Source organism: Panthera pardus, unplaced genomic scaffold (genome assembly GCF_024362965.1).
Source record: "Panthera pardus isolate Hobbes unplaced genomic scaffold, ASM2436296v1 HiC_scaffold_10, whole genome shotgun sequence".
NCBI classification, from domain to species: Eukaryota; Metazoa; Chordata; class Mammalia; order Carnivora; family Felidae; genus Panthera; species Panthera pardus.
In genome coordinates this window covers 48306493-48332604 of record NW_026526655.1, presented here as the reverse complement: position 1 = coordinate 48332604, position 26112 = coordinate 48306493, and the positions used below count along the sequence as shown (strand labels likewise).

The 26112-nt window shown below is 34.4% G+C and overlaps 1 protein-coding gene across 1 annotated transcript in view; it reads left to right on the top strand.

The window, feature by feature from the left end:
• The window catches only part of FSIP2 (fibrous sheath interacting protein 2), a 104101-nt gene that overhangs the window by 19707 nt on the left and 58282 nt on the right, over positions 1 to 26112 (top strand). Inside the window, exons 9-15 of the mRNA XM_019461551.2 lie at positions 1371 to 1460; positions 9815 to 9927; positions 10707 to 10749; positions 12075 to 12181; positions 14446 to 14509; positions 20510 to 20567; positions 24451 to 24487. Coding sequence (XP_019317096.2) covers positions 1371 to 1460; positions 9815 to 9927; positions 10707 to 10749; positions 12075 to 12181; positions 14446 to 14509; positions 20510 to 20567; positions 24451 to 24487 — 512 coding nt within the window. The remainder of the gene's footprint in view (positions 1 to 1370; positions 1461 to 9814; positions 9928 to 10706; positions 10750 to 12074; positions 12182 to 14445; positions 14510 to 20509; positions 20568 to 24450; positions 24488 to 26112) is intronic.

Here is a 26112-nt window from a genome sequence, read left to right as displayed (position 1 = left end):
TCAGATGCTTAACCGACTGAGCCACCCAGGCGTCCCCCACAAAGTCTTTCTTAACAGCCCTAATTGGAAGATCCTTCTTCTTTGAATCCCTTATAGTACTTTGTATTATTCTCAATACACTTATTACATACTTCCCATTGTCTTAATCACCCATAATATCATATCTCCCACTTTTGTTTTCACAGAGCAGAGAGTACTGTATTTATGTATGTATTCATGTGTATGTGTTTGTGTATAAAATATATATTTGCTAAATGGGCTAATTCAATTTATTCAGCTCATCAAAATAATGAAAACAATCTCATGCTTCAGAAAAGAAATCACTTTAGTAACTATATACATTCCTACAAACTCAACTGTTAACTTTCTAAATAGGAAAAGAGTTCCAAGTAGACATTTTAAACATTTGTTACCTCAAATTCCCTTTTGAAGAAGATGTAAAGGGAGTGCTTGAGTGGCTCAGTTGGTTAAGCATCTGGCTCTTGATTTGGGCTCAGGTCATTATCTGACTATTGTGAGCTCAAGCCCTAGATTGGACTCTGTGCTGAGCAGGGAGCCTGCTTAAGATTCTCTCTCTCCATCTCCCTCTCCATGTGCCCCTCCTCACCTTCATGTGCATTCTCTCTCTCTCTCTCTCTCTCTCTCTCTCTCTCTCTCAAAAAATAAAGATAAAATACATTAAGAAGGTATAAATGAATCCAATTTATATTATCAAGGTGACACGAATATCTATCTTACAAAACAAACAATTATACTTCCAAATAATATTGTCATCTTCCACCAAGTAGACAACTTCCAGAGGGACAGAGAGAGAATGAAAGAGGAAGGGAATATTAGGTGAAATTTGCTCCAGTGGGCAGACAGATCACTCTCACATTTACATCTCTAATGAAAACCCATTGAGTACCCATTATGTGAGGAGACTTTGCCCTCCTTACGTGGTGAAAAAGAAGAACTATAATTACCTCTATCACAAAGGAGTGATATATATACAGTTGCCTGTGCCAGGCTGGGAGGCACATCCAAGAATGCAATAGTAACTGTGGCCCAGTGGGTCTCTAGCCAGTAGCTACATTGGTATGCATCCCAGCAGATAGGAAATGACATGTTACAGTTTGTCTGGGTGTAACTTTTCTCTCTACCAGAAGAAAATTCTGTCCCTTCAAGTATATCTTTTAACTTGAAGTGATAATATTTCAAGAATTATTACCTTCCCATTTCACATCTTTCCATCTTCTCCAATACCTCCCTATAATCCCACATACAAATGAGCATAAGGCTCACCTCCCTTGGGCTTGATAAAATAGTCTATCTTGGGTAATTCTGTCATCACTCTTACTAAAAATAAATGTTTTATTACATTTTTTAAGCTTATTCTCCAAAGAAGAAAAAGAAGTCTTTTGATAATATGAACTTAGTTTACCAAGTTGGTGACCAGAGACCAAATAAAGGAGTATATGGTAATTTAATATTTTGATAAGAAATACTGTAGTAACTTGAGGAAAGACTGAGTTTGGATAGAAACTTTTGCTTAAATGCTTTAAATGCTTAAATCTTCTATTTTGTGTTGTCAAATGACTGATTTAGAATGATGCTTACCAATAATGACACAACCTCTATTGCTTTCAGAATTTGATCTCTAGTTACTGATTTAGTGTTCTAAACTTAATATTATGTCATAATTTTAGAAAAATAAAATGAAAAATCTATTGCTGTTAAACAGTATATGATACCTAAAAAAAAAAACCTAATTTTTATAATGTTCAAAATGATTTTAGAAAACTCTGAAGTCAGTCAGAAATTAACTCCAAAACTACTCTGAACCCTTTTACTTTATTTTACTTTATTATTTATCCCATACTGTTACTTCATGTTGTCTATTAGGGCTCACTGGATTAGACCAGGAACACAAACGGCAGCATAAAACTTCTCCAAATAATACACTGTCAAAGTGTGAGGCTGTTAAAAATTGAACAATATGAATCTCCTCCCACTACCAAATTTCCAAGAAAAAATTAAAGCAAAAAATTTAAATTACTTTGGCGTTATTAATTCAAATTTAAAGAAGAAAAGTCCACAATCTTTCCTCCCTGAGTATGTAATTTGATTAGTCTCATCAAGACTCTGAAACCTGGGGAGCGACAGAGTTGTCTTAGCAGAGGATGTCTTCCACTTTCAGGACCACTGAGGTAGATTTAACTCTTAAGCTTCATGGGTCCTATTTTTAAAGCTCAAAGACTTTTTTAAAGACCCCAATAGTTATTACAAGGCACACAATTATGACAACACCAGCCCCACCTCTACAAAATGTGTACATTCATCAGTTGAAGGAGATTTGGGTTGTTTCCAGGTTTGGGTGATTATGAATAGAAAAATCAGAAGTATTTGTAGTCAGCTTTTTATGTAAACAAGGGATTGTTGAGTCATAGTAAATGTATGTTTAAGTGAACAAAGTACTGTCCCAAATGCTTCCAGAGTGCCTGTAATATTTTTCATTCCCATCACTAATGCACGAGAGATCCATTTGCTATGCATTCTTGCAACCATTGTATTATCAGCAATTTTTTATTTTAGTCATTCTAATAGATATAGTGTTAGCTCATTGTGATTTTCATTTGCATTTCCCTGATCGTTAATGATGATGAATATCTTTTCATATGCTGTCTGCCACTTGTAAATCCTGCTTAGTAAAGTATCTGTTGAAGCTTTTTGCTCATTTTTAATTGGGTAATTTTCTTACTGTTAAGTTTCAGAAGTTATTTATATACTCTGAATACAAATCTTTTTCAGATATGTGATTTGCAAATATTTTCTCTCAGTCTGTGACTTGCCTTTTAATTTCTGTTCCATTGATCAATTTATGTGTCTATCTCTTTGCCAGTACTGCACTGTTAATTAGCATAGCTTTTTACAGTCTTGAAATCAGGTAGTATAATTCTACCAACTTAATTTTTTCCCTCAAAATTTTAGGACTATTTTAATTTGCTTGCCTTTTGCATATAAATTTTTTGATCAGCTTGTCTGCAAAAATTAGGCTGAGATATTTTAGTGAAGTACATTAAATCAATCTACAGATCACTTTAAGGAGAAAAGAAACCTTCTACAAATCTTGGTCTCCCAAGCCATAAACATAGTATCTTTTTCTGTTTAGGTTATACTTGATTTCTGTCATAAGTGTTTTTATAGTTTTCAGCATAGAGATCTTATATATGTTGTGTCATATTCATACATAAGTACTTCATTGTTTTGGTACTATTATACATGACGTTTTTAAATTTTGTTTTCCTGTTGTCCATGACTATACTTTTACGATACCTCTTTTTACATATTTTTTAGTGGTTGTTCTAGACAACACTGTACTTATCTTTTCACAATTCCACTTCACCCTTTAAGTGGAATGTACATCTTTCCACTATCTATGACTTCTTATCCCCCAACCCTTTGTTATAGTTGCCCTATGTATTACATCTACATACATCAAACATCCATTCAGACAACGTAACATTTTTATTTTAAATAACTAAATAGAAGAAGACTAACATATTATATTTACCCAGATAGCTACCATTTTGAATGCTCTTTAATTTCTGATATTCCAGGTTTCTTTTCCAGTGTCATTTTTTTCAGCCTATAGAACTTCTCTTAGTATTTCTTTTAGAACAGATTTTCTGGCACTGAATCATCTTATTTCCCTTCTTCTAAAAATATCTTTATTTTACCTTCATTCCTGAATGACAGTGTTTTCATTTGATATAGAATTGTAAGTTGACATTTTTTCCAGAACTTGAAAACTGTTTTTCCGTTTCATTGTGTTTCTGTAGTTCTGATGAGATATTGTCTATATTTAAATAGTGATCCTCTGTAAGTAAGGTGACATTTTTCTCTGGTTGTTAAAATTCTGGGGGGTGGGAAATAGCTTTTAGCAACTTAATTATGATATATCTTGGTGTGGATTTTTATTTTTTTGCCTGCTTTAATCTTCACTGAATTTCCTTAAACTTAAGTTTATATCTTTTGCCAAATTTCATTTAAGCAGACTTCCTTATCTCACAGAAAGAACTACTATCCAAATCTAGTGATTATCATAACCATTATTTTTTAAATATATTTTTAAATATATTTACTACATGGGTGTATATCCTTAAACTACATATATACATATAGATAGAAATAAATACCATTAAAAATATTTAATGTAACTGATATGCTGTTGTATCCAGTTGTATGTGATGTGCTTTTTACACTCAGCATTATGTTTCAGAAGTTTTATCTCTGTTGCCTGACATTTTATTTCATTACTGATATATCCCATTGTGTGAATATACCACGATATACATATATTTCTCTTGATGGAAATTATACACATAATATTTATATCGTATTTTTATATGTTATATATATTTGTATTATATGTTACAGATACTATATTTATATATTATATATATTTATATAAATGTTTATATAAATATAAAATCTCATGGTACTCATTGAAGAGATTCTCTAGGGGTTATATGCCTAGATATGGGATTTCTGCGTCATGTTTCCTTTTCTGAGAAATCATATTTTCAAATCTCTTGTCCATTTTCCTAAGGGGTTTTCTTTCTCTTGTGGATGTGAAAGAATTTTAAGCCATACTAGATAATTGTGTTAGTATATATATATATATATATATATATATATATATACACACATTATAATAAATATCCTCTTCCAATTATGATTTGTTTCTATCCTTTCTTTTTATCTTTTGATGTACAGAAGTTCTTAATTCAATATGGCTGATGTTAATCTTTTGTCTTATTTGTAGCAAATATTTCCAGTTTTGTTAATGGCTTTTTTAACTGTTCTTTTTTTTTTTTTTTAAGTTTATTTATTTATTTGGAGAGTGGGGAGCAGAGAGAAGAAGAGAAAGAATCCCAAGCAGTTTCTGTGCTGTCAGCATGGAGCCTGATGCAGGGTTTGATCTCAGGAAGCATGAGATCATGACCTGAGGCCAAAGTCAAGAGTCACACATTCAATTGACTGAGCCACCCACGCACAACAGTTTTTCTTATTAAACATTTCAAACATAAATAAAAACCAGCAGAACCCATATGGTGCCTCCATCTGACTTGTTTCACTTAGCATAATACCTTTTCTATCTATAAAATCATGTCATTCACAAATAGTGACAATTTTACTCTACTTTTCCAATTTGGATGACTTTTGTTTCTTTTTTCTTTTTTTTTTTTTTTTTTTTGCTTAATTGGAGTCCCAGAAGGTCCCTTAAGCTACCCATCAGTCTCTTAATCTATTTTTTTTTTAATTCTTTTCCAGGTGCCTGGGTGGCTCAGTCAGTTAAGCATCCATCTTTGGCTCAGGTCATGATCTCATGGTTCGCGGGTTTGAGCCCTGCATCGGGCTCTGTGCTGATGGCTCAGAGCCTGGAACCTGCTTCAGATTCTCTGTCTCCCTCTCTCTCTGTCCCTCTCCTGCTCATGCTCTGTCTGTCTACCTCTCAAAAATAAATAAACATTATATATATATAAATTCTTTATCTCTTTTTGGGTGAGTTCCACTGCCCTCAATTCCAGATCACTAGCCCTTTCTTCGGTTCCACCCATTCTGCTGTTGAACCCCTATAGTATCTTTTTCAGTTCAGTTATTGTATTCTTTAGCTCTGTGACTTATGTTTCACACTGTCTTATATTTTATCTTTGTTGATCTTTCTGTGTTCATCCATTCATCTCTCAAGATCTGTGAGCATCTTTATGATGATTACTTTGAACTCTTTATCAAGTAAATTACTTATCACTTTTTCATTAAAGTTTTCTTTGGGAGTTTTTCTTGTTCTTTCATTTGGAACACATTCCCCTGTTTCCTCATTTTCCTTGTTTTTTGTTTTTTGTTTTTTATGTATTAGTCAAAACAGCTATCTCTCCCAGTCTTAAGGGAGTCATCAAAAGAAGGCCGGGTGTGTGTTTCATTTGTCTGTGCAGCATCCTGCCAAGAATTGGCTCTCCAATTGTTTCAGTCCCATGGGGCCCCAAAACACAAGGACCCCTGGCCACTAGAGCCAGGCAATCAAAGGGTATCCCTTATGAACTGTGTGTACCTGCTGGCTTTGACAGGGCTACAGGGGAGGGGTTGGGGCAGGCAAGCCCACCCACTGGCTTCAGTGGGGCAGGCCACAGGAGTTTGCAGGGGTAAGGCAAGCAGAATTAGCAGGGTAGAGAGAGGGCAAAAATGGCACCTGGCAGTGCCAACACTTGCCAAGATAGGAGACTATAAAAATGGGAACAATCAGCACCTCCTTCCCTGGAGAGAGTTGGAACAAACTTCTACCCTTCCAGAAGATGCTTTAAGAATAGCCAGTGGATCTTCTTCGTGTATGGTCCACATGCTTTTCAGCCTGCTGTACTTGTGCTGGGTCTTAGGGTAAGTAGTCTGTGTACAAACCCTTTAGGAACAGAATCTTATTTCCTAATGCCCTTTGAGTTTCCTGGATGTAAGCTATGTTGATGTTTTGTTTTGTTTTGTGTTTTTTTTAAGTAGGCTCCATGACCAGTGCAGGACCCAACATGGGGCTTGAAATCACAACCTTGAGATCAAGACACAAGCTGAGATCAAGAATCAGACATTTAACTGACTGAGCCACCCATGCTCCCCCATAGTGATTTTTAAAGCCAGATGTTTGCAGGCTCATATCTCCAGTGCAGGTCCCAAGGGCTAGGGAGCTCAAACTGCTTGCTTCTCAGGGATATGCTCCATATTTGTGAATCCCTCTCACAGGTCGGTTGTCATACCACAGGTGGGGTTTTTGGCTAGACCACACCTCTGCATGGTGTATGTCTTTCCCAAGCAGATGTGGCCTTTTTATCTTTTGTTGTGGAGGAACTGCTCAGCTAGCATTCAGGGCTTTTTCAGAGAAATTTGTTGTGTATGTAGCTGGATATTGGTGGGTCTACGGAAGGAGGTGAGGTCAGGGTCTTCTTATGCTGCCATCTTGCAGGTTCAATTTCTCTAGCAAGACTGATTCATAGATGGTGGCGTGCCTTTCCATCAAGAGGCATATAATATCTCATTTCCTTTCTCTTTGTAATGTTAGCAGCCATTTATGTTCAAGGCCTAGATCTATGAATTAATTAAGGGTTTCAAGTTGGGATAACTTAATTCTATCATTCCTTCTTCTTAGATTAATTGGAAAAGTTGTATTAAAAGAAATTTCCTCTTGGGGTGCCTGGGTGGCTCAGTCGGTTGAGCGGCCGACTTCGGCTCAGGTCATGATCTCGTGGTCCGTGAGTTCGAGCCCCGTGTTGGGCTCTGTGCTGACAGCTCAGAGCCTGGAGCCTGTTTCGGATTCTGTGTCTCCCTCTCTCTGACCCTCCCCCGTTCATGCTCTGTCTCTCTCTGTCTCAAAAATAAATAAACATTAAAAAAAAATTAAAAAAAGAAATTTCCTCTTAACTACTATTTGGTTACAGTGTGGTATAGGATACTTCGGAAAAGCAGATTGAAGCTTAACATTTTACAATCATTTATTAGTTTTCAAAGTAGTAAATTGTTTCAGTAGCATCCTTCAACAGTGAGCAATTAGGTTTGTTTTTTTCATTGTGAATTTACAGATTTAAATAAATTTAATGTACTTTAATAAAATTATGTTAATGTGTTTATTAATGCTAAAAGGGTGATAGTTCCTGCCAGTGGGATCTCCCGTTAGTATAACTCTTAAGTCCTTTGTGACATAACCCTAATGATTTTTTATAGCTTCCTTGCTATCTGGGAAGACAGGATTATTCAAGCTTATTTTGTACACATTTAATTGCTTCAACATCATTGAGTTTCACTGGCATCTTTTAAATGATAAAGTGAACATATATAGATGATAGACAGATAGATGATAGATACATAGATACATAGATAGATAGACAGATAGACCTATTTCTGGACAGTCTCCTGTTTTATTTATCTATTTGTTCTTACATGAATACAGTGTTCTCAATTACTATAGCTTTATAATAAGTCTTCAAATTTGGTAGTTTGAGTTCTCTAATATTTGTGGTTCTTCTAGATTGACTGTCTTGTGGTAGGGCCTTTACTTCTCCATATAGATTTCAGAAACAGCTTTCCAGTTTCTACAATATAGTCTGTTGGGATTTTATTCGGGCTCACCTTTCATTTCTTTTTCTTCCTGGCTAGCACCTCCAGGATAGTATTGAAAAAAATGGTGATTGTGTACATATTAATCTTGTTCCAAAATTTAAGGGGACATGATCAATATAGAGTGTCAGCTCTAGAGATTTGAAGATAGCTTTTATCACAGGAAGGACATATCCTCATATTGCTAGTTCACTAAGAGGTTTGATCATGAATGGCTATTAAACTTTATCATTTTTTCCCTGCATCTTTGAGATAATCATCTAAATTTTTTCCTTATTTCTTTTAAAGTTGTGAATAACTTTGACTTATTTTTAATGTTATATGTTAAACCAGTCCCACATTCTTGGGATTAACGTTACTCATTCATCATGCATTATCTTTATCATATATTGTTAGATTCAATATATTTCATTTATAATTTTTGCAACTTTGTTCATGTGGGATGGTGACTGAGGTTTTCTTTTATTGTAATGTCTTTTAATGAATTTGGTATTAGAGTGATTTTGGTCTCAAAATATGAGTTGTGAGAGTAGAAGTATTCCTCTTTAATTTTCTGGAAGAGTTTGTGTATAATTAGTGTAATTTCTTCTTTAGATATTTGGTATAGTTCAGAAATGAAGTCAATTGAGCCTGGAGTTTTCTTTGTGCACATGTTTTTACATATTCGATTTCTTTAATAGATATGTAGTTCTTCATATCATCTATTCATAAATGAGATTAGTTTGTGTTTTTCAAGAAATTTGTCCTTTGTATATAAATTTTTAAGCCTACTACCATACACTTATAATATTCCTTTATTATTATTTTTTAGTATTATCTATATAGACTTTTGTTGTGCTATTATCTCTAATTTTCCTGATGCTACAAATTTGTGCTTTTTCTTGGTAATCTGGCTTATCACTTTTATTGAACTTTTCAAAGAATTAGCTGTTTCATTATTTTCTTCCTTTTTTTTGATTTCTTTGATATTCACTTCAATCTTTACTATTTTCTTTCTTCTGCTTACTAAATATTGACAAGGAGGTGGAAGAATTGAAACTCTGATACACTGCTGAATGGCTTGTAAAATGGTACGGCAACTTTGGAAAACAGTGTGTTGTTTTGTAATAGTTAAACATATACTGGATCACTGTATGATCCAGTCGTTCCACTAATAGATATTTACCCCATAGAAATGAAAACTAAGCGACTTGTACACGAATTCTCATAAAAGTTCATTTGTGAGAGGCCAAAATGGAAACAACCCAAATAGCAGGTAAATGAATAAAAACTGTGGCATATCCATATAATGAAGCACTTCTCAGAAATAAAAAGGAACAAATTATTAAAATATGTGAAACCATTATACTGAGTAAAAGAAGCTAGGCAAAAAAAGAGTACATATTATATGATTCCATCCATATAAAAGTCTAGAAAATTCAAGCTAATCTTGTGTGAGAAGTATAGAGTGTTGTCAGGATGGGAGGAGAAAGATAGATGGATTACAAAGGTGGATGAAAAAACTTTTAAAAGAGTATTAGAAAAGTTATTTGATTGCAGTGATAGTTGTAGACATATTTTAAAGTTGAAATATTTTCAATTTAAATGAGTATAGTTTATTATACTTCAATTACACTTCAATAGATTGTTAAAATAAAACAACTATGGTTTTTCTCTCTCATTTATTTACTTTTAGGACCTACAGCAAATGCCATTTATCAATCTCTAAGTAATACAAAGAATGTCGTCAAAAAATCAGCAACTTTAGTTGGCCAGTCAGATGTACAAGTTAATAGTACTGAACAAAAGGTATAAAATTATGTCTCAAACTTTTGTATGATGATTACTTATCTAGTTAATTTTTCACTTCTATGATCTCTTTCACTAGCATGATACCAATTGGTTAGGGATATTAGGGTCTATTCATGAGGCCAGATTTCTTTCCTTGGGCGTATTGAGTCACTATGTAATTTAACAGTAGTAACTAATCCAAACATTTAGCAATTACAATGATAATAATAGCTAAAACGTATTCACTGTTGGCCAAGCCCTGTGCTAAACTAGAAGGAAGGGAAAATGAGGAAATTTGGACACATAAGATATAAAGATGAATAAAACATAATCAATTATCTTGAGGACTCATTGCCTAATAGGACAGACAGACTCAAAAATGTTATCACAAGAAAATGATGTTCTCAAAATCAAAGAGAACTGTGTTTAATTAAGCTGTAGGCTGGATTGGAATAGGTTACCTTGTATTTCCCTGAAATAGACTGAATGACTCTAAACTTTGTAAAACCAACCATTGAATGGATTACTATGCCTTTAAACAAAATATGGAATACTAGAAAAGGAACAATTTTGTACACTGCTACATATTGAACTCAATTTTAAACTAGTTAAATTTGAGATCCCTATAGAAACTATTCCAGGAGGTTGTTAATATATATTTTCCTGAGACAATTTTCATGTGAGATTAGGGGATAAAAGAGAGAGAAACTATATTAATTTGGTTGATTGATAGTGACAAAATTTCTTTTATAAGTGCAGTTACTAATGAATGTTTTTCTCTTTAATGTACCATGTAGAAAGATGGAGTAACTAGAAAATCAAATACGTCTGATGATAGAGGTGAGAAAATGAAAAACAGTCATACTTGTTATATTGTTAATTTAATAATCATGACTATATATATATATATATATATATACAGTTTCATAATCATGACTATATGTATATATATTTTATATATATATATATACACACACACACTATATATATATATATATATGTATATATATATATATATATATGTATATATATATATACAGTTTTTCAATTTGTTTTGCTGATTATAACAATCATGGTTATTTTGGATAATAAAAAATGGTAAAAAAATTGTTTATGAATATAGATATAATTAGCTCACATGTCAGTGCTTGCTTGATGAGTATGGCTTTTGAACTTTGCTAAGTATGGAAAATTTAGGGTCCCTGATGTGGCTGTTTATAGTGATGGAGTACATTACTCACATATGTGACTCAGTAAGTTACAGTACAGAGAACTGTCTCTGGAAGGGCCCCACACTCCACTGCCATCAATTCTCCATAGACAATACATCGTATTTCTCATTTCCCCTTCAGCAGACCATACAATAGCTAAATTTCCCCATACCTTGTTAGATTTCTGGAAGGCACTAAAAATACTCATATGCATATCCTACATATACATAAAGAAAATATTAGGCACCTCCATTGAGTAGCCAATGATCACTTCGAATTCTATAGAATATCAAACTCATCATCTTCCTGATCCTTCTTCTGTTTCACCTAGGCACAAAATGTTAATTATTCTTTGACTCTTCTTTATTGTATTTTGCATCCCAAGGTTGCTACTTTCTTTCTAATCTACCCCCTTAATTTCTTTTGCCCTTTCCTCTCTTTTCATTCCCACAGCTTCTACCTTGTTTCTTTCATCCTTGGCTATTTCAGTACCTTCCCCCATTCTCCTCCTCCTCTTTTTAATCCCCATAAATATTGCTGTGAAAGCAATCTTCCTAAAACACAGCTTTGGTTATTCCCTTATCCAAGTAGTGAGTGGTTTTTGATTGCAGACTGAATGAAAAGAAAGCAGTTAATTCTGGCAGTGGTCTGTGTTTAATTATAGGGACTAAGCTAGCTTAATATTAAATAAATTAGGATCAGAGGTTAAGGATTTCAGACTTGTGTCTAAAGGCAATAATGAACCATTTGAAATTTGTAGCCAGTGAACACTAAAAACAGGTCATGTAATTCCTGGAGATACTTCTTTACCTCAAATAAATGCCTGATTGTGGTAATTCAATGATTGTTTAAGCTCAGCAGAGGGAACATGGGATCAAATCTATTCATCAGCATTCACCCTTGTTCCAGAAATATGATCTTCTCATAGGTAAAATTAATCTCTTCTTTCTCTAGGAGCTGTAAACATCTCAACTCAAAATTCAATTATTTCAGCTCAAACTTCACCCACAAGAAATTGTCCAAGATCTTCACAGTCTTACTTGGATCCTCCAAAAAATAAGGTATATAATATTTCCTTTTGCCCCAAAGGCAAGCAGAATTAATGAAGTACATTCTTATGATCAGCATGAGTATAAAAATTTCCATTCATGAAGTGGCCATACAAAACAGCTTCATTCCCTGAAATTAGTCATACCATAACAAAATTTTAACATCCCTAGGATAATCTTCCTAAATATAGGCTACAACATTGTAGTTCACAGTGCATACCTACAGCCTACAGAGGAAGTATTAATTTGGCTTTCTTTGGTTGGGCTTCTACTAATACGGATGGACTGTTCAGAGGTAGTCATATTCTCTCTCCCCTTTGTTTTTGACTAGCCATCAGTTACCTGCTTTTGGAAAGTTACCATCATAAATTCAAGGTGTGTCTTCTGATATACATTACATTTTTTTTTTCCTCTGTGAGTTACCAACTGGTTTTAGGAGTCAAAACCACATTTCATTACCAGCACAGTGTTAACTGGTTCACCTGTACTGAAGAGTTAACTTGGTTTGAAAATGGAAATTAACTGTTTTTCCCAAATGAATTTGTACTTGAATAGGGTAGGAAGTGGCATCATTTTCTGTTTCTTATAATGCATAATAATTGACAAACTACACATAACTTCTAAGATGTATGTTTACCATAAAATGCTTTTCTATAGTGCAGTTTTGTTACAAACATTTTACAGTTCAGCATTTTACTATGTCAATATCCACTTTAAGTATGCTAAGAGTCAAAAAAGAAATTTCTTAACAACTTTGACATTTAAAATTCTCAGATTGCCTAACAGATCCCAAAGGCCATGTCTTTTACTAAAAACAAACAAACAAAAACTCCTGTAAAAACAATCTAAAGTTTATTACTGACCTTTTTTGGTTAATGTGCATATTATTAAATTTGCCATCCATATTGATCTCAAATAAGTACCAAATGTCCACAAATTCCTAATTTATTATGAGGAAAAGCCTGACTGTTTTATTATGCTAAGTATTACACTCTGTTTCCAACATGTTATACGTAGCCTACCACTGTCATAAAATATATTTTTTGTGACCTATGTTCAGCTCTCAGATCTGGTGGGCAAAAAAAGAAGCCTGTTTCACTTGATTTACCTCCTTGAGCAGACTGAGTTCTTGAGCAAGTCTAGAGAACCACATCCCTCTGTAATCAGAGAACCTGTTATCTGCTTTCCACCTCTAAAACTTTTATTGTAGCTTTGTCAAAAAAGCACAATGAGGTGCCTGGGTGGCTCAGTTGGTTAGTCATCTGACTTCAGATCAGGTCATGATCCCGTAGTTTGTGAGTTCAAGCCCTGTGTTTGGCTCTGTGCTGACAGCTTGGACCTGGAGGCTGCTTCAGATTCTGTGTCTCCCTCTCTCTGCCCCTCCCCAACTTGCACTCTGTCTTCTCTCTCAAAAAAAAAAAAAACAAAACTTAAAACATTTTTTTAAAAAGCACACCTATTCTTTTATCCCACTGAGTTGATTAACATATTTACCAATCAGTGTATTCCAAAGACAGTTCATTTTAGGATGCTAGTGAATATCACTGTCAGAAAAGAGTTAAAGCAGGCTTGAGACTTGTGTCTTTAGAAGGGCCTGTTTGCAAGGTTACCCCTTTGGGTAGCATTGGGAAGTTGACTTTTCCCAAGTCCTGAAGTAATATGGAACTTTCCGTAGCTGAATGGATGGTGCACTGTACTGCTAATAATGTGATTTTTGCTGAACATCTGATTTCCTTTTAAGAGACTGGAATTTTGATATGCACTAAGGCACAGGGTGTCCTCATGACCAGCCTTCAATAAAAACCTTTGAGTGCTGAGTTTCTAATGGATTTCCCATGGTAAAAACATTGTACATGTTACTGAATTTTTTTTATTTGCTGGAGAAAAGAGCATGCACAGAGAAGGGAGAGAACATAAGAAAAACTGCGCATGGAGTTTTCAAGACTCGGCCTGCGCCTTTTCCCCTTTCTTTATCCTATAGTGTATTCTTTTACTATAATAAATCTTAAACATGAGTACAACTATATTCTGAGTCCCATGAGCCTTAGAAAATCACCAAATGTGTGGGCAGTCTTGTGTATCTCCCATGATACAACTATGAACTTTTAAATTATGTAAATATCACAAAATGTGTGCAGTTCTTAAAAACTGACATTTAAGGGAAATTCTCAGAATCTTAAATTTCTGTATTTTAAATATATAAATAATAGTTGATGTTCAAATCATGGAGGGGGAAATCTTTTGAGGATGTTTGTTTTGTTGTTTGGATTATATAGAAGGAGATAAATGCTGAATGGAATGAACGATCAAACAAGAGATCAAGCTACTTCTGTGAATCAGGTAAACATCAGTAACAGCTACTGAGTAAGTTATGAGATCTATTAATTCATTCTTTTAACTAACATTTATTGAAGTCCTGCTTCATGCCTGGTATGGTGCTACATATTCCTGGAATGTTTGGTACAAATTACTGGAAAAATATTTAACCTCGCCCTGGCTCTCTTAGTAAGAAAAACGATTTTTAAACTACAGATTCAATTAAATCTGAAACTATTCATATTTTCTGTCTCTTTTATCCATCTAAATTTTCAAACTTCTTGGCAGAAAGTTGCTATATGTCCTATCCATATGGATTAGATTATTGAAAGGCAGTGTAGCATAATGGGTAGGAACATATAATCTGACCCAAATATTTAAGTTGAATCCACACTCCAACACCTAAAATTTATGTTTGGGCAAGTTACTTAACTTCTCTGTTCTTTGTTTTTTCCAACTATAACATGAGAATGTTACCTAACACAAGTTACCTAACACAAGTTCGCTGACCACCGCTGGAAAGATCAATAATCAAGAGAGGAGCTTTGATTGGAAAGGAATTTGAGCTTTATTCAGGAGGCTGGCAACCTGGAGAGAGGTGTACTCTTGTCCAAGGTTTTTGCTTGGCCAAAAGATTTTTAAAGGGGTTTAATCAGTTAAGGCAAATGCAGTGGTCTGTGACATTTCTGGATTACCTTGCACACTCGATGGCACCAGTTATCTCAGAGCTTGGAGGTTGTTCAAGTTCTAGTTCCTTAGCGCCCAGGATAAGGGCTGTGCAAGAAGGTCCAGTTCCTTGGTATCCAGGAGTTGTGCAAGATTACTCTGTTCTTTCTGCATAGGAGGGAAAGTTCTACTGATGTGCAAAGGGAGGACAATAAAGTTATTTGTGTGACCTTGCAAAAGAAAAATATTTTGCTAAAAGATGCTGGGCCAATCAAAAAGCTAAAGTGGCTTCAAACAGACTTCTGGCCTCTGTGGCCTGGGAACGTTCAGGTCCTTCATTTCCCCCATGGCCAGTGGTCTGCAAATCTCAAAGAAAGTAAATTAGTTCTGCTACAGATCGAGGGTCAGGAAGCAAGGAGTGTGTTAACTTGAAGCAAGTTAACCCTTAGGACTGGCTGGAGTATTGTTACAAGAACAGGAATTGTACATCATTCATACAATTCCTATGGCAATTCAATACATTAATATTTGTAAAAGTGCTTAGAACAGTGTGTGGCACTTGATTTGTGATATGTAAGATTTTGAAATGTACTGCAAAACTTTATATGCAATATTTTCATTTTTTTCTAATTCATATCTATATTCTAATTGTCTTATTTTGTATTTGTGAATTCGTCTTAAAATTTTAAGTATATTGGATTTCTAGGTTCCCTTTTGTTATTTATTTCCAATTTAATTGCTTTGCAGACTGAGATCATGGCCTTATTGTACCAGCTTTTTTTGTTTGTTTGTTTGTTTATTTATTTTTTTTGAGAGAGAGAGAGAGAGACAGAGCATGAACAGGGGAGGGGCAGAGAGAGAGGGAGACACAGAAGCTGAAACAGGCTCCAGGCTCTGAGCTGTCAGCACAGAGCCCGACGCGGGGCTTGAACTCACGGACCGTGAGATCATGACCTGAGCTGAAGTCGGAGGCTTAACCGACTAAGCCACCCAGGCGCCCCTGTACCAGCTTTTTCAAATATCTGCAGGATTTCTTTACTGGCTTAGCACACGTGATTAGTTTTTAAGAGTTGTATATAGTTGAAAATAATAAATATCAATTTGGTAGTACCATGTTCTAAATATTTCCATTCAGTCAAGATGTTTAATTGTGTAGTTCAAAAAAATCTATATACTTACTTTTATTTACTCTGTTCTAAAAATCATTGGAATTGGACATCTGTGTAGTTCAGTAGGTTAAGTGTCCAACCCTTGATCTAGGTTAGTTATTAGGCACATCAAGGACTATCCTGATGAATTGAGGGTTTTTTTTTTAAGCTTTTATTTAAATTCCAGTTAGTTAACATACAGTGTAATATTAGTTTCAGGTGTAGAATTGAGTTTTTATTATTGTGTATGGTTTTTACCAGAAGTGATGCTTTTTGTCTCAAATTTAGTAGGTCTGATACTAATATAGCAACATTAGCTTTCAGTCTTAGTATATTTTATGGATAGATGTGGCTTTTGTAAACACTCTATCCCTGCATCTTGTTTCATTTTTATTGAGTCTTAGAATTTGACTTTTAACTGAATGTAAGCCACTTACATTTTGTTAATTACAACCTTTGGAAGATTTTTAACGCCATATTGGTGTTTTGCTTTGTTCTGCTTTTTGATATTTTCTTTTAATTTCTCCTTTCTTGCTTTCTTTCAGAGTATTAAATTTGCTCTGATATTCTCTTTTAATTTATTAAACTTACTTTTTAATCCAGTTTTCCCTCTACAGTTTTAGGAATTGTATGCTATGTATATTCCTTTTGACAATTACCTTTGAATTTTAACAAGTATACTTAAAGTGAAAGCCAAAGTTAGAATAATTTACTTCTAAATCACTATCTCACATTTAACCAATTATTTAGTTTTGATTTTTATTACCATCTAAATTAAGATTCTGTTTTTATACATCCAGGTTTTGTTTATATTTTTCCATGTTTACCAATATTTTGTTGTTGTTGTTCGCCATTCCTTTTTGCATTTTGTCCTTTACAGAATCACCTTCATTCTTCCTAAAGTAAATCCATTCTTCAGAAATGTCATTAGTGAATGTATTTTGGGAATAAATCCTCAGATTTTATTTGATAAAACTCTCCTTATTTTACCCATGTTCTGGGATATAATTATGGCTGGATATACAAGTTATTAAGAACAGTTATTTTCCTCTTAGCACTTTGAAGATACTGTTTTACTTAAATGTTCTACTTTTTCTGTACTTAATAATTCTTGTGTAAGTGATTCTTCCCCTCGCCTCCATACACACCTCAGTCTGCTTTTAAGGTCTTGCCTTTGTTTTTCATTAGTATCACCATAGTGAACAGGTCTGGACAAGTTTCAGCTATTTTTCTCTCCTATATTGCTTCTCTCCACTTTATTATTTTCCTCTAAAACTCCAGGTATATATATGTTAGATATCTTCTTTTTCTTCTACATCCTTTAACAACTATCATATTTTCCATCTCTCTGGTGCTGCATTCTGGTCAATTTCTTCCAATTTGTCCTCCAAATCACCAATTCTTTCTTCAGTTTATCTAATTTACTATTTTATCAATTCCATGCACTTTGAAATTTTTCTGGTTAAACATTACATATATATATATATATATATATATATATATATATATATATATATATATCTGAGTAGATATTTTTCAAATTTGACTTGACTTTTTTGATAGGTTCTTGTCCCATTCCTGTATTTTCCAATTCCATCTTTATATATTTTAACAGATAAAATTCACTTTTTAAATATTCTATATCTAGTAATTCAAATGTTTTAAAACATTGATGTCTATGCCTAATGCTATTTTTCTGCAGTCATGGTGTTTCTTCATATTTGTCTGTGTGTGTAGTGTGTGTATGTGTGTGTGTGTGTGTGTGTGTACAGGGCATTATTATATATGTGAGCTCATTTTTTAAATTTATTATTATGTTTTAAATGTTTATTTATTTTGAGAGATAGCAAGCATGAGCAGAGGAGGGGCAGAGAGAGAGAGAGAGAGAATCCCAGGCAGGGCTCAAACTCAGGAACTGTGAGATCATGACCTGAGCTGAAATCAAGAATCAGCTGTTAACCAACTGAGCCACGCAGGTGCTCCATGAGCTCACTTTTAAATTTTATTATTTATTTTTGAGGAAGACAGAGAGAGTGCATGCAGGGAAGGGGCAGAGGGAAAGAAGGAATCTCAAGCAGGCTCAGCATTGTCCACACAGAGCCGGACATGGGGCTCAAACTCATGAAACTGTGAAATCACAACCTGAGCCGAAATTGAGTCAGACGCTTAACCAACTGAACCACCCAGGTGTCCCTATCTGTGAGCTCATATCTGGCAGAAATGTATCATTGGGAATTCCATATTTAGATAGTATATATTGCTCTATAGAATCAAATTAGACACATTAAATATGTATACTTCTTTGATCACCAGTTATGGTTCAATAAAGCAGTTAAAATTTTACCATATGCTTCTGGTAGGCATCTGGGAGAGATATCAATACAGGTTTATTTTAATTTTTATGGAATATACAGTATATTTGAACCTCAAAGTTGCATAAGAATTAATCATCACAGATTATCTCTTAAGAGATATTTTGGGGGCACCCGAGTGGCTCAGTAGATTAAGTGACTGACTTTGGCTCAGGTCATAATCTCACAGCTTATGGGGTCGAGCCCCGGGTCGTGCTCTGTGCTGACAGCTGGGAGCCTGGAGTCAGCTTCAGATTCTGTGTCTCCCTCTCTCTGCCCCTCCCCTGCTTGCTCTCTCTCTCTCTCTCTCTCTCCCTCTCTCAAAAATAAAATAAACATTAAAAAAATTTTTAAAAAAGAGAGATTTTTATTTTTTCCTCTTCCTTTATCCAAGGCTGAAGCCAAGACATAATTTATTTGTGCTGCTACCTCTGTGGCATGAGTTTACGTTTAAAGACATCTCTTCTACCAAGGGTATAGCTCTTTGGGATCCAGTACATTTTTAGAGGCTCTTAGTTTTGATTCTCCACCTTGTTTGCAGGTATTGCCGAGTCTCATAAGGAAGGCATCAGCTTTAGCACTTGCTTACCCTTCTAGATTTGTGCTACCCCAAATTTTTTGCTTGATTGTTTTTAAGAGGTTTGTTTCAATGTTTTATATAGAATTTTAGGCATTTTTTAAAATTTCTAACTCCCACATATTAATGGAAACCACAGAAAAGGTTTTTTTTGTTTGTTTGTTTGTTTTCTATTTTGTTTTTAAAATAGTACTGTCTTCACACTTAATTTCCCAGGTACTCACTCTTAATTCCAGTTACTTCTCCAAACCTAGCATACACAAAAACATACCCACAAAAACAAACCCCAAAAAGGTTCATGAGATTTAAATAAGACTTTTTCATGCACATGATTAGTACCTATTGATTACTCATTTATTAGAAGAAACAAGAGTTACCATTTAAACTTGACTTTGAACTGGTTCTAATTACTGATAATAGTTTCTGAAATCAGGGCATCCTTTTTGTCTACATCTTTTATTCACTTGTTTTTTTGCATAGTTGACATATACCAATCCAGTATGCCTGTAGAGATGTACTGCACAGACTTCCTATATCACTTATATATAAAGTATTTACTAAAACCCAGTAATAGAATCATGCTGGATTATGTACAAAGCAAGTTAGCTAATATTCAAGCAGGAGGAGATTAGTGGCAGATAAAGCAATGAATAAATGGTGAGGAGCATATTAATCAAATAATGCATTCAACAAATAAATGTTACTGTATACTGTGTGTTAAGTGCTGAGGATATAGTGGTAAATTTATGTCATAGTCAGGAAGACAGAAGAGTAAACATTTAATTATGATATAACATAATGAGTTTTATAATAGAAACATGTGTAGAATGCTTTAGGAGCACTGAAGAAAGATATTTATTTATTTACTTAGGCAAGGGTTTCTAGTGGAATTAACACAAACTGAATGAAGCCTAAAAGACGAGAAGTTAAAAGAAGGCGTAGGGTGCTTGAGACAAAGGAAATGGCAAAAACAAAGGCCCAGAGGCATGGAAAACATGTTACTCAGTAAACTATGTTATTCTGTGTCTCTGGACTATAGAACATACATGAATATATAGAGGCTAACCAGAGTAGACACTACAGAGGTAAGTAAGAACATCAGATGGTATGGTATATTTTATGTCTTACTAAGGAATTTGGACTTCATTGTGGAGAGTGTCTGGAGGCTTTTAAACAAAACAGTCCGAAAGAATAAAGATCTACTAGAGGATATTAATTTCCACTTTACAAGTTTCTGGGGAAGAATACAAACTAATTACAATTTTCTTTTTCTAATAATTAGGACCTCAGGTTCATGCCAGATCCAAGGGTACTTTCCCTTGTCGTATTTTCACAAATACGTAAGTATCTAAGAAAATTAGTGTATAATTATAAATTAATACTTTAATAATCACATGAGTGCTATTCAAAAGCAAATGATTACATGTAACCTTCTAGTAGTTCTACTGAAAACTTCTGTCTTTTGCAAACTCTCAGCACTAAGCATAAACTGTAAAGCAGACAAAGCCAATGTTCTTCCTCTTCCTTTTCTGTTTCCTTATCCCCAGTGTGGCTCTACACTTCCACTATATTCAGAGCCTTCGTGCACCTTTCAAGTATATCCTACATTAACACCCCCACTACAGGAGATTTCCAGGATCTAAACCTGTTTCTTTGCTTTTATTCCCTTTGAAGCATTTACCATTTCTTGGCTTTTTGAGATTGTTGGCTTCCTAAGGATGGTAAATTAGTTTATTCCCAAGTATTAGCTTCATCAGTTATTCTTCTCCTAAAGGGTATTTGCAGTATAATCCCAAATAATAACCACTAACATTGGAATTGCAAGTCTCTGGAGAAGAAATTTTGGGGGCCTGGGGGATTTCCATTCCTCAAACTTCGGTGGTCACCTATTCTGTTAGTGGTTATGATCTTCTCAACTTTAGAAGAAAAACTATTATTTTAGGCCTGTATCATCACCTTTTTAAAAAAGTAGTATGCCAAAAATGTCTAGCATATACTTTAGAAACCAAATCACTATGAAAATGGTTGGGTAAAGTTAAGTGATGTATGGCAATAGAGGGTGTCAAAATATTCAGATCAGGCTTCCTTGGAGGAAAGATCTTGATTTTAGGACTGATGTCAGTCTGACTGACTTACTGAGACTTCATAGGATATGTAGCACTGTAATAGATGCAGGAGGAAGAAAACTGACTCGTTCAGTTTAAAGCAATAGTATGGAGTGGAGGAATGATGATCATGTTTATATAATGACCATTTTTATTTTATTGAATAAATAAATTTTTATTTATTGAAAATATAAATACCTCTTCATTAAAAAGTTTGCAGGACGTTCATAAATCTTAATTTCTGCCTTCTTATTTTCCCCACCCAAGATTGCAGAACTACAGAATCATTTGAATCTTTCATAGGAAATATTTCGGCTACTCTTTCATTAAAAATCTTAGCTTGGCTAAGATGACTAACTCAGTGCATGGCCTGGAGCTTCTTTACCAGTTCCTCCCAAATTGACAGGAATACTTACGGCTGCATTACCCAGCCTAACCTCAGGTCAGAATACAAATAAAACACAACTAAAGATACTTTCTGGTCTGACTATGCCCATCCATCATACACATATCACATTCCTCTTGTTCTTTTTTTTTTTTTTTTAATTTTTTTAAATGTTTATTTATGTTTGAGAGGTGGGGTGGAGCAGAAAGAGAGGGAGACACAGAATCCGAAGCAGGCTTCAGGCTCTGAGCTGTGAGCACAGAGCCTGATGTAGTGCTTGACCCCATGAACCATGGGATCATGACCTGAGCCGAAGTCAGATGCCTAATTGACTGAGCCACCCAGGTGTTCCATACATTCCTCTTGTTCTGATTTAACTCCAGATTTTGTAAGACTTTACTATGGAATCATTATATCTGATCTACTGTCCACCTCCTCTCCCCTCCCTTTCTTCTATTGTTTAGTTCTAGTTTTTTCTAATGTCAATACAAAAGGCACAGAAAATTTTTATAAAATAGACATGGAAATTCAGGACCAAGAGAACGAAGACAAAGCAAAAGTGTTTACCCCACGATAGCGGGGGGGGGGGGCAATAAACAGAGTTGCAATAATTGTGTACTGCACTTTGATAATGAGTAAGTTTTGCATTATTGGAATGGAAGATGTAAGGGGTAACAGAGTGAAGAAGGCAATAAGTCTGCAGTTGTGTGGACTGTGGTCAGGAATTTGTAGTTTATTTAATGGGTGGCACTCTGATGGTTTGGAGGGGGAAGTAATGGTCACATTAGTATGCATGATAGATAACTCTGACAGAATTACATAAGAAAAATTGAAGGCAAGAAACCAGGAACCAGTTCTCAAAGTCCATTAGTGGCATGCACTAATTTTGTATTAGACAGTAGGCCTAGATCCAAAAGACTTTAAATGGGAATTTATTTATCAAACATTTATTGAGAAGCTTCTATGTTCAAAACATAATGCTAAATGTGAGGCAGATACCACAATGAAGAAAACCATGCCCCTGTGTTTGGCAGGTGTTGCTTTTCAAGGATATCATGGAGCTGGAGAAAGGGGATAGAAATAGGGCAAGTTAAAATAGCACAGAGCTCACTGTTTTTATCTAGATCAACCATTTTTCTTGAATAAACATTCTCTGGAATGCTGAAAGCCTTTGGTTAATTTTCAGAGTTCAGAAAACTGAAAAAAAGGACAATTAATTACTATGAAATTGTAATTTTTTGCCAGTTTTTCATTACTTTTATAGAGGAGTAGGTTTTTAGAGCTTCTTACTCTGCCTTTTTCACCAATGTCATCCTTTATCTGGTTATTAAAATTGTTTGAAGTGTTCTTCATAAAACTTTCTGTTATTTGGCTAATTTTATTCTTAGGTCTTTGCTGTTTGTTTGGATCCATATACATGCCTTTGGGACAGAAAGCCTGTTGGAGACAGTTATTAGTTAATAGGTTGGACTCCTTGAGTTCTATTTGGTCTCTACAGTATAATGTGAAGGGAACAGAAAAATGAATCTGGGAGAGCTAAGTTGCAAAATATCTAAAAGAAGAAAACTATGCTTAGGTTGACCTGAGAAATCAGATCCTGAAGAAATAAAGAAGGCCAAAAGACATGTCACTGACATCAGCTTTCATTCTCCACGTTCCATACTGCAAAAAAGGTTTTAGTCTAAGTATGGTTTTTACCAAGCCCAATTTCTGAGCTGAAACCAATGAAGGTGTTTTTTGGGGTGTTTTTTTTTTTGGTGTTTTTTTGGGGGGTGAGGATGGGAGGGTTGGTTTGAATTTGGTTTTTGTTTTTTCTGCCAAGATTTAGGATGTAATTCCCAGTCTTGCTGTCTCTCATTGAATTTCAGACTTCAGGAAAAATTGAATTTTATAATGGATAGTACAGGCCCTCAAAACTGGAAAGGGGATGTCAATTTTCTTTTAAGAAAGTAGGAAGAGGGCCTATGTTGAAATATATGAGAGTATCATATACCTGAATATAAGCAAAGAGCCCATGTTGAAATTTATGAAAGTATCATATGGTCTTAGAGCTTGTTTTATTAATGACTTGTTTTTTTTTCTCTAATTTTAATTATTGTTATTTTACTTGTTATAATTCAGAAACTGTGTTTTCTATTTCATTAGTGTGTGATGATAAATAATTCTAATTAGAAAACATGATAGAATATTTTCATATATAGAAAAGGTCTACATCTAAGTTGGTATTCCATGGCTAGAAACTAATTATTTTAACACGTAGTTATTGAATAATCATTCACATATTCCCTTCCTGCTGTTTGATGAGAGCATAGAATTATCAGAAAGGTCTTCTCAAATACCTTGCCACCTTATGGTGCCTTTTAGTGAACAGAAAGGACAAGTCCCCTTCTCTCTCCAATGCTGTGTCTTCCTCCAGAGAGCCACAAAGCAGGCATGGCAAAGGAGGGTCAGAAGTAGAATTTTTAGATAGATGTATTTTTTATGCATCAGCTACAATTCTATACCTTCAAGCAATAAAGTATGTGGGCCAGTATCAAAGGAGCAGGATAAATTGGAGAGAGGGGGAGGGGGTGACAAAAAATAAAGCTTATTCTTCCTTTTGAATTTCTATAGAAAAACTCTCAGATATAAAGATAAGAAGCAGGTGATTAATGATTAGAAATTTTGGAAAAAGTTATATCAATTCTTGACCCTAGACAATAACTAAATGCTCAACCTTTCTTGACTTTACAGAGAACAGAGCTTCTTACAAAATTGCTGGCAAGAAAAAGTATGTATCATTGAACAGCATATTAATCATACTTTCTAATGTGTCATAATAGAAAAAAAACTGTGAATAAAATAATGAGGAATCACCTATTGATATTAATGTCTTCCTCTGCCTTTCTTTAAAGTTTACTTTCAGTTAATTCTTAAATGTTTCAGTGATCTAAAGTTCTTATCAAAAGATAATGTTGGCCCTTCAGAGAGAAGTTTCATGGGTATAGAAGTGTGTGGAATGACATTAAAGGACGTAGCCATCATGACAGCAACAAATACCACAAACCTATTTTATCATGGGAAACCATTAGGTGACATGGCTTTGCAGACTTGGCTGGTAAGCTGGGATGCCTGGGTCTAGCTCTAGACATTTTAGTAAGAAGTGGCCGGGTCACCATAGAATGTCACATAAAAAGGTATCTGGTCACCTATGAGTTGAGACTTGGAATAGGCAGATAATATGGTCCAATTTACAAAGCCCTAGTCTAGAACTAGTCAGACCACTCAGGAAATAGAAAGGGGTTGGAGAACAACACATACTCTGACATACTTTTTCCCATGGACACTTGCTCAAGTCATAGAGTGTGTAGCAAATATAAAAGCTTTGATTCAAGGGAATATTTCTTAGTTTAACATTAAAATGGAAAGCAAATGAAAACTAGGTTTTAATTCCTATACTTCACTACTTAGAAAACTTTTGGAATATCTCTCTTTCATATATAAAATTTAGAAACTCTTTCTCACACCTAGCCTAAGAATAATAATGTAGATTTTTAAAAAGTTATTCCTGGTAATAAAGTTTGAATACAAAAGTAGTGTATATAGAATGTCTTAGTTTATTATGTATTGCAGTGGATTATGACAATTACTTTTTCTGTTAAAATTTATATTTTATTTTAAAAATGTTTGATTTAGGATGTCATTATATAAAACAAGTATTATACAATATATTCCTTCATCCAAAATATGTTTTCAAATCACTAGCCATTGTACAATAAGTGAAAAAAATATATTGGAAGACTCATGAATTAGAATAAGATAGAATTGTTCTCCCTAGGGTGCCTCTAAATACTCTCCCAATATATCAGGAGAGAGTATGTTGCATAGATGTTAAATTTTCTTTGATGTTGCCCTGAAATATGAATACTTCCATGCTAACTTAAGGTAATATGTTGGGTATGAGCAGCCTCTTTACAGACATCATACTAGCCTTCCAGACTTTGAGGTCAATTACTTATGTTTATAGCCTTTATGTCTTAAGAGTAATAACAATTTAAAAACAGATGACTCATTTATTATAGGCAAAAGAATTTTTGCAAGCTCAAATTTATTTTCAGGAAATAAGTCGTGGTTGATAGAATTCTACACATGCATTCTATTTCTGCTTTTGGTCCAGTGTAATCTGTGACACCACCATTAACTACTAAGAAAATGGTTCTCCAAATCTGGTCCTTGGGTTTATATTTCTGGCTCAAAATGAGGAATTCAATTTCTCTACCCTTTTCCTCTCCTGACTCTTTCAGACTCCAGTCTAGTGGAGCCCTTTTTTTTCTATCTAATTTGTTCTTTCATTGCATCATCTTTTCTCAGCCTTCCTACCTAAAATAGTTTGCATTGATACTCTTGTTCAATACA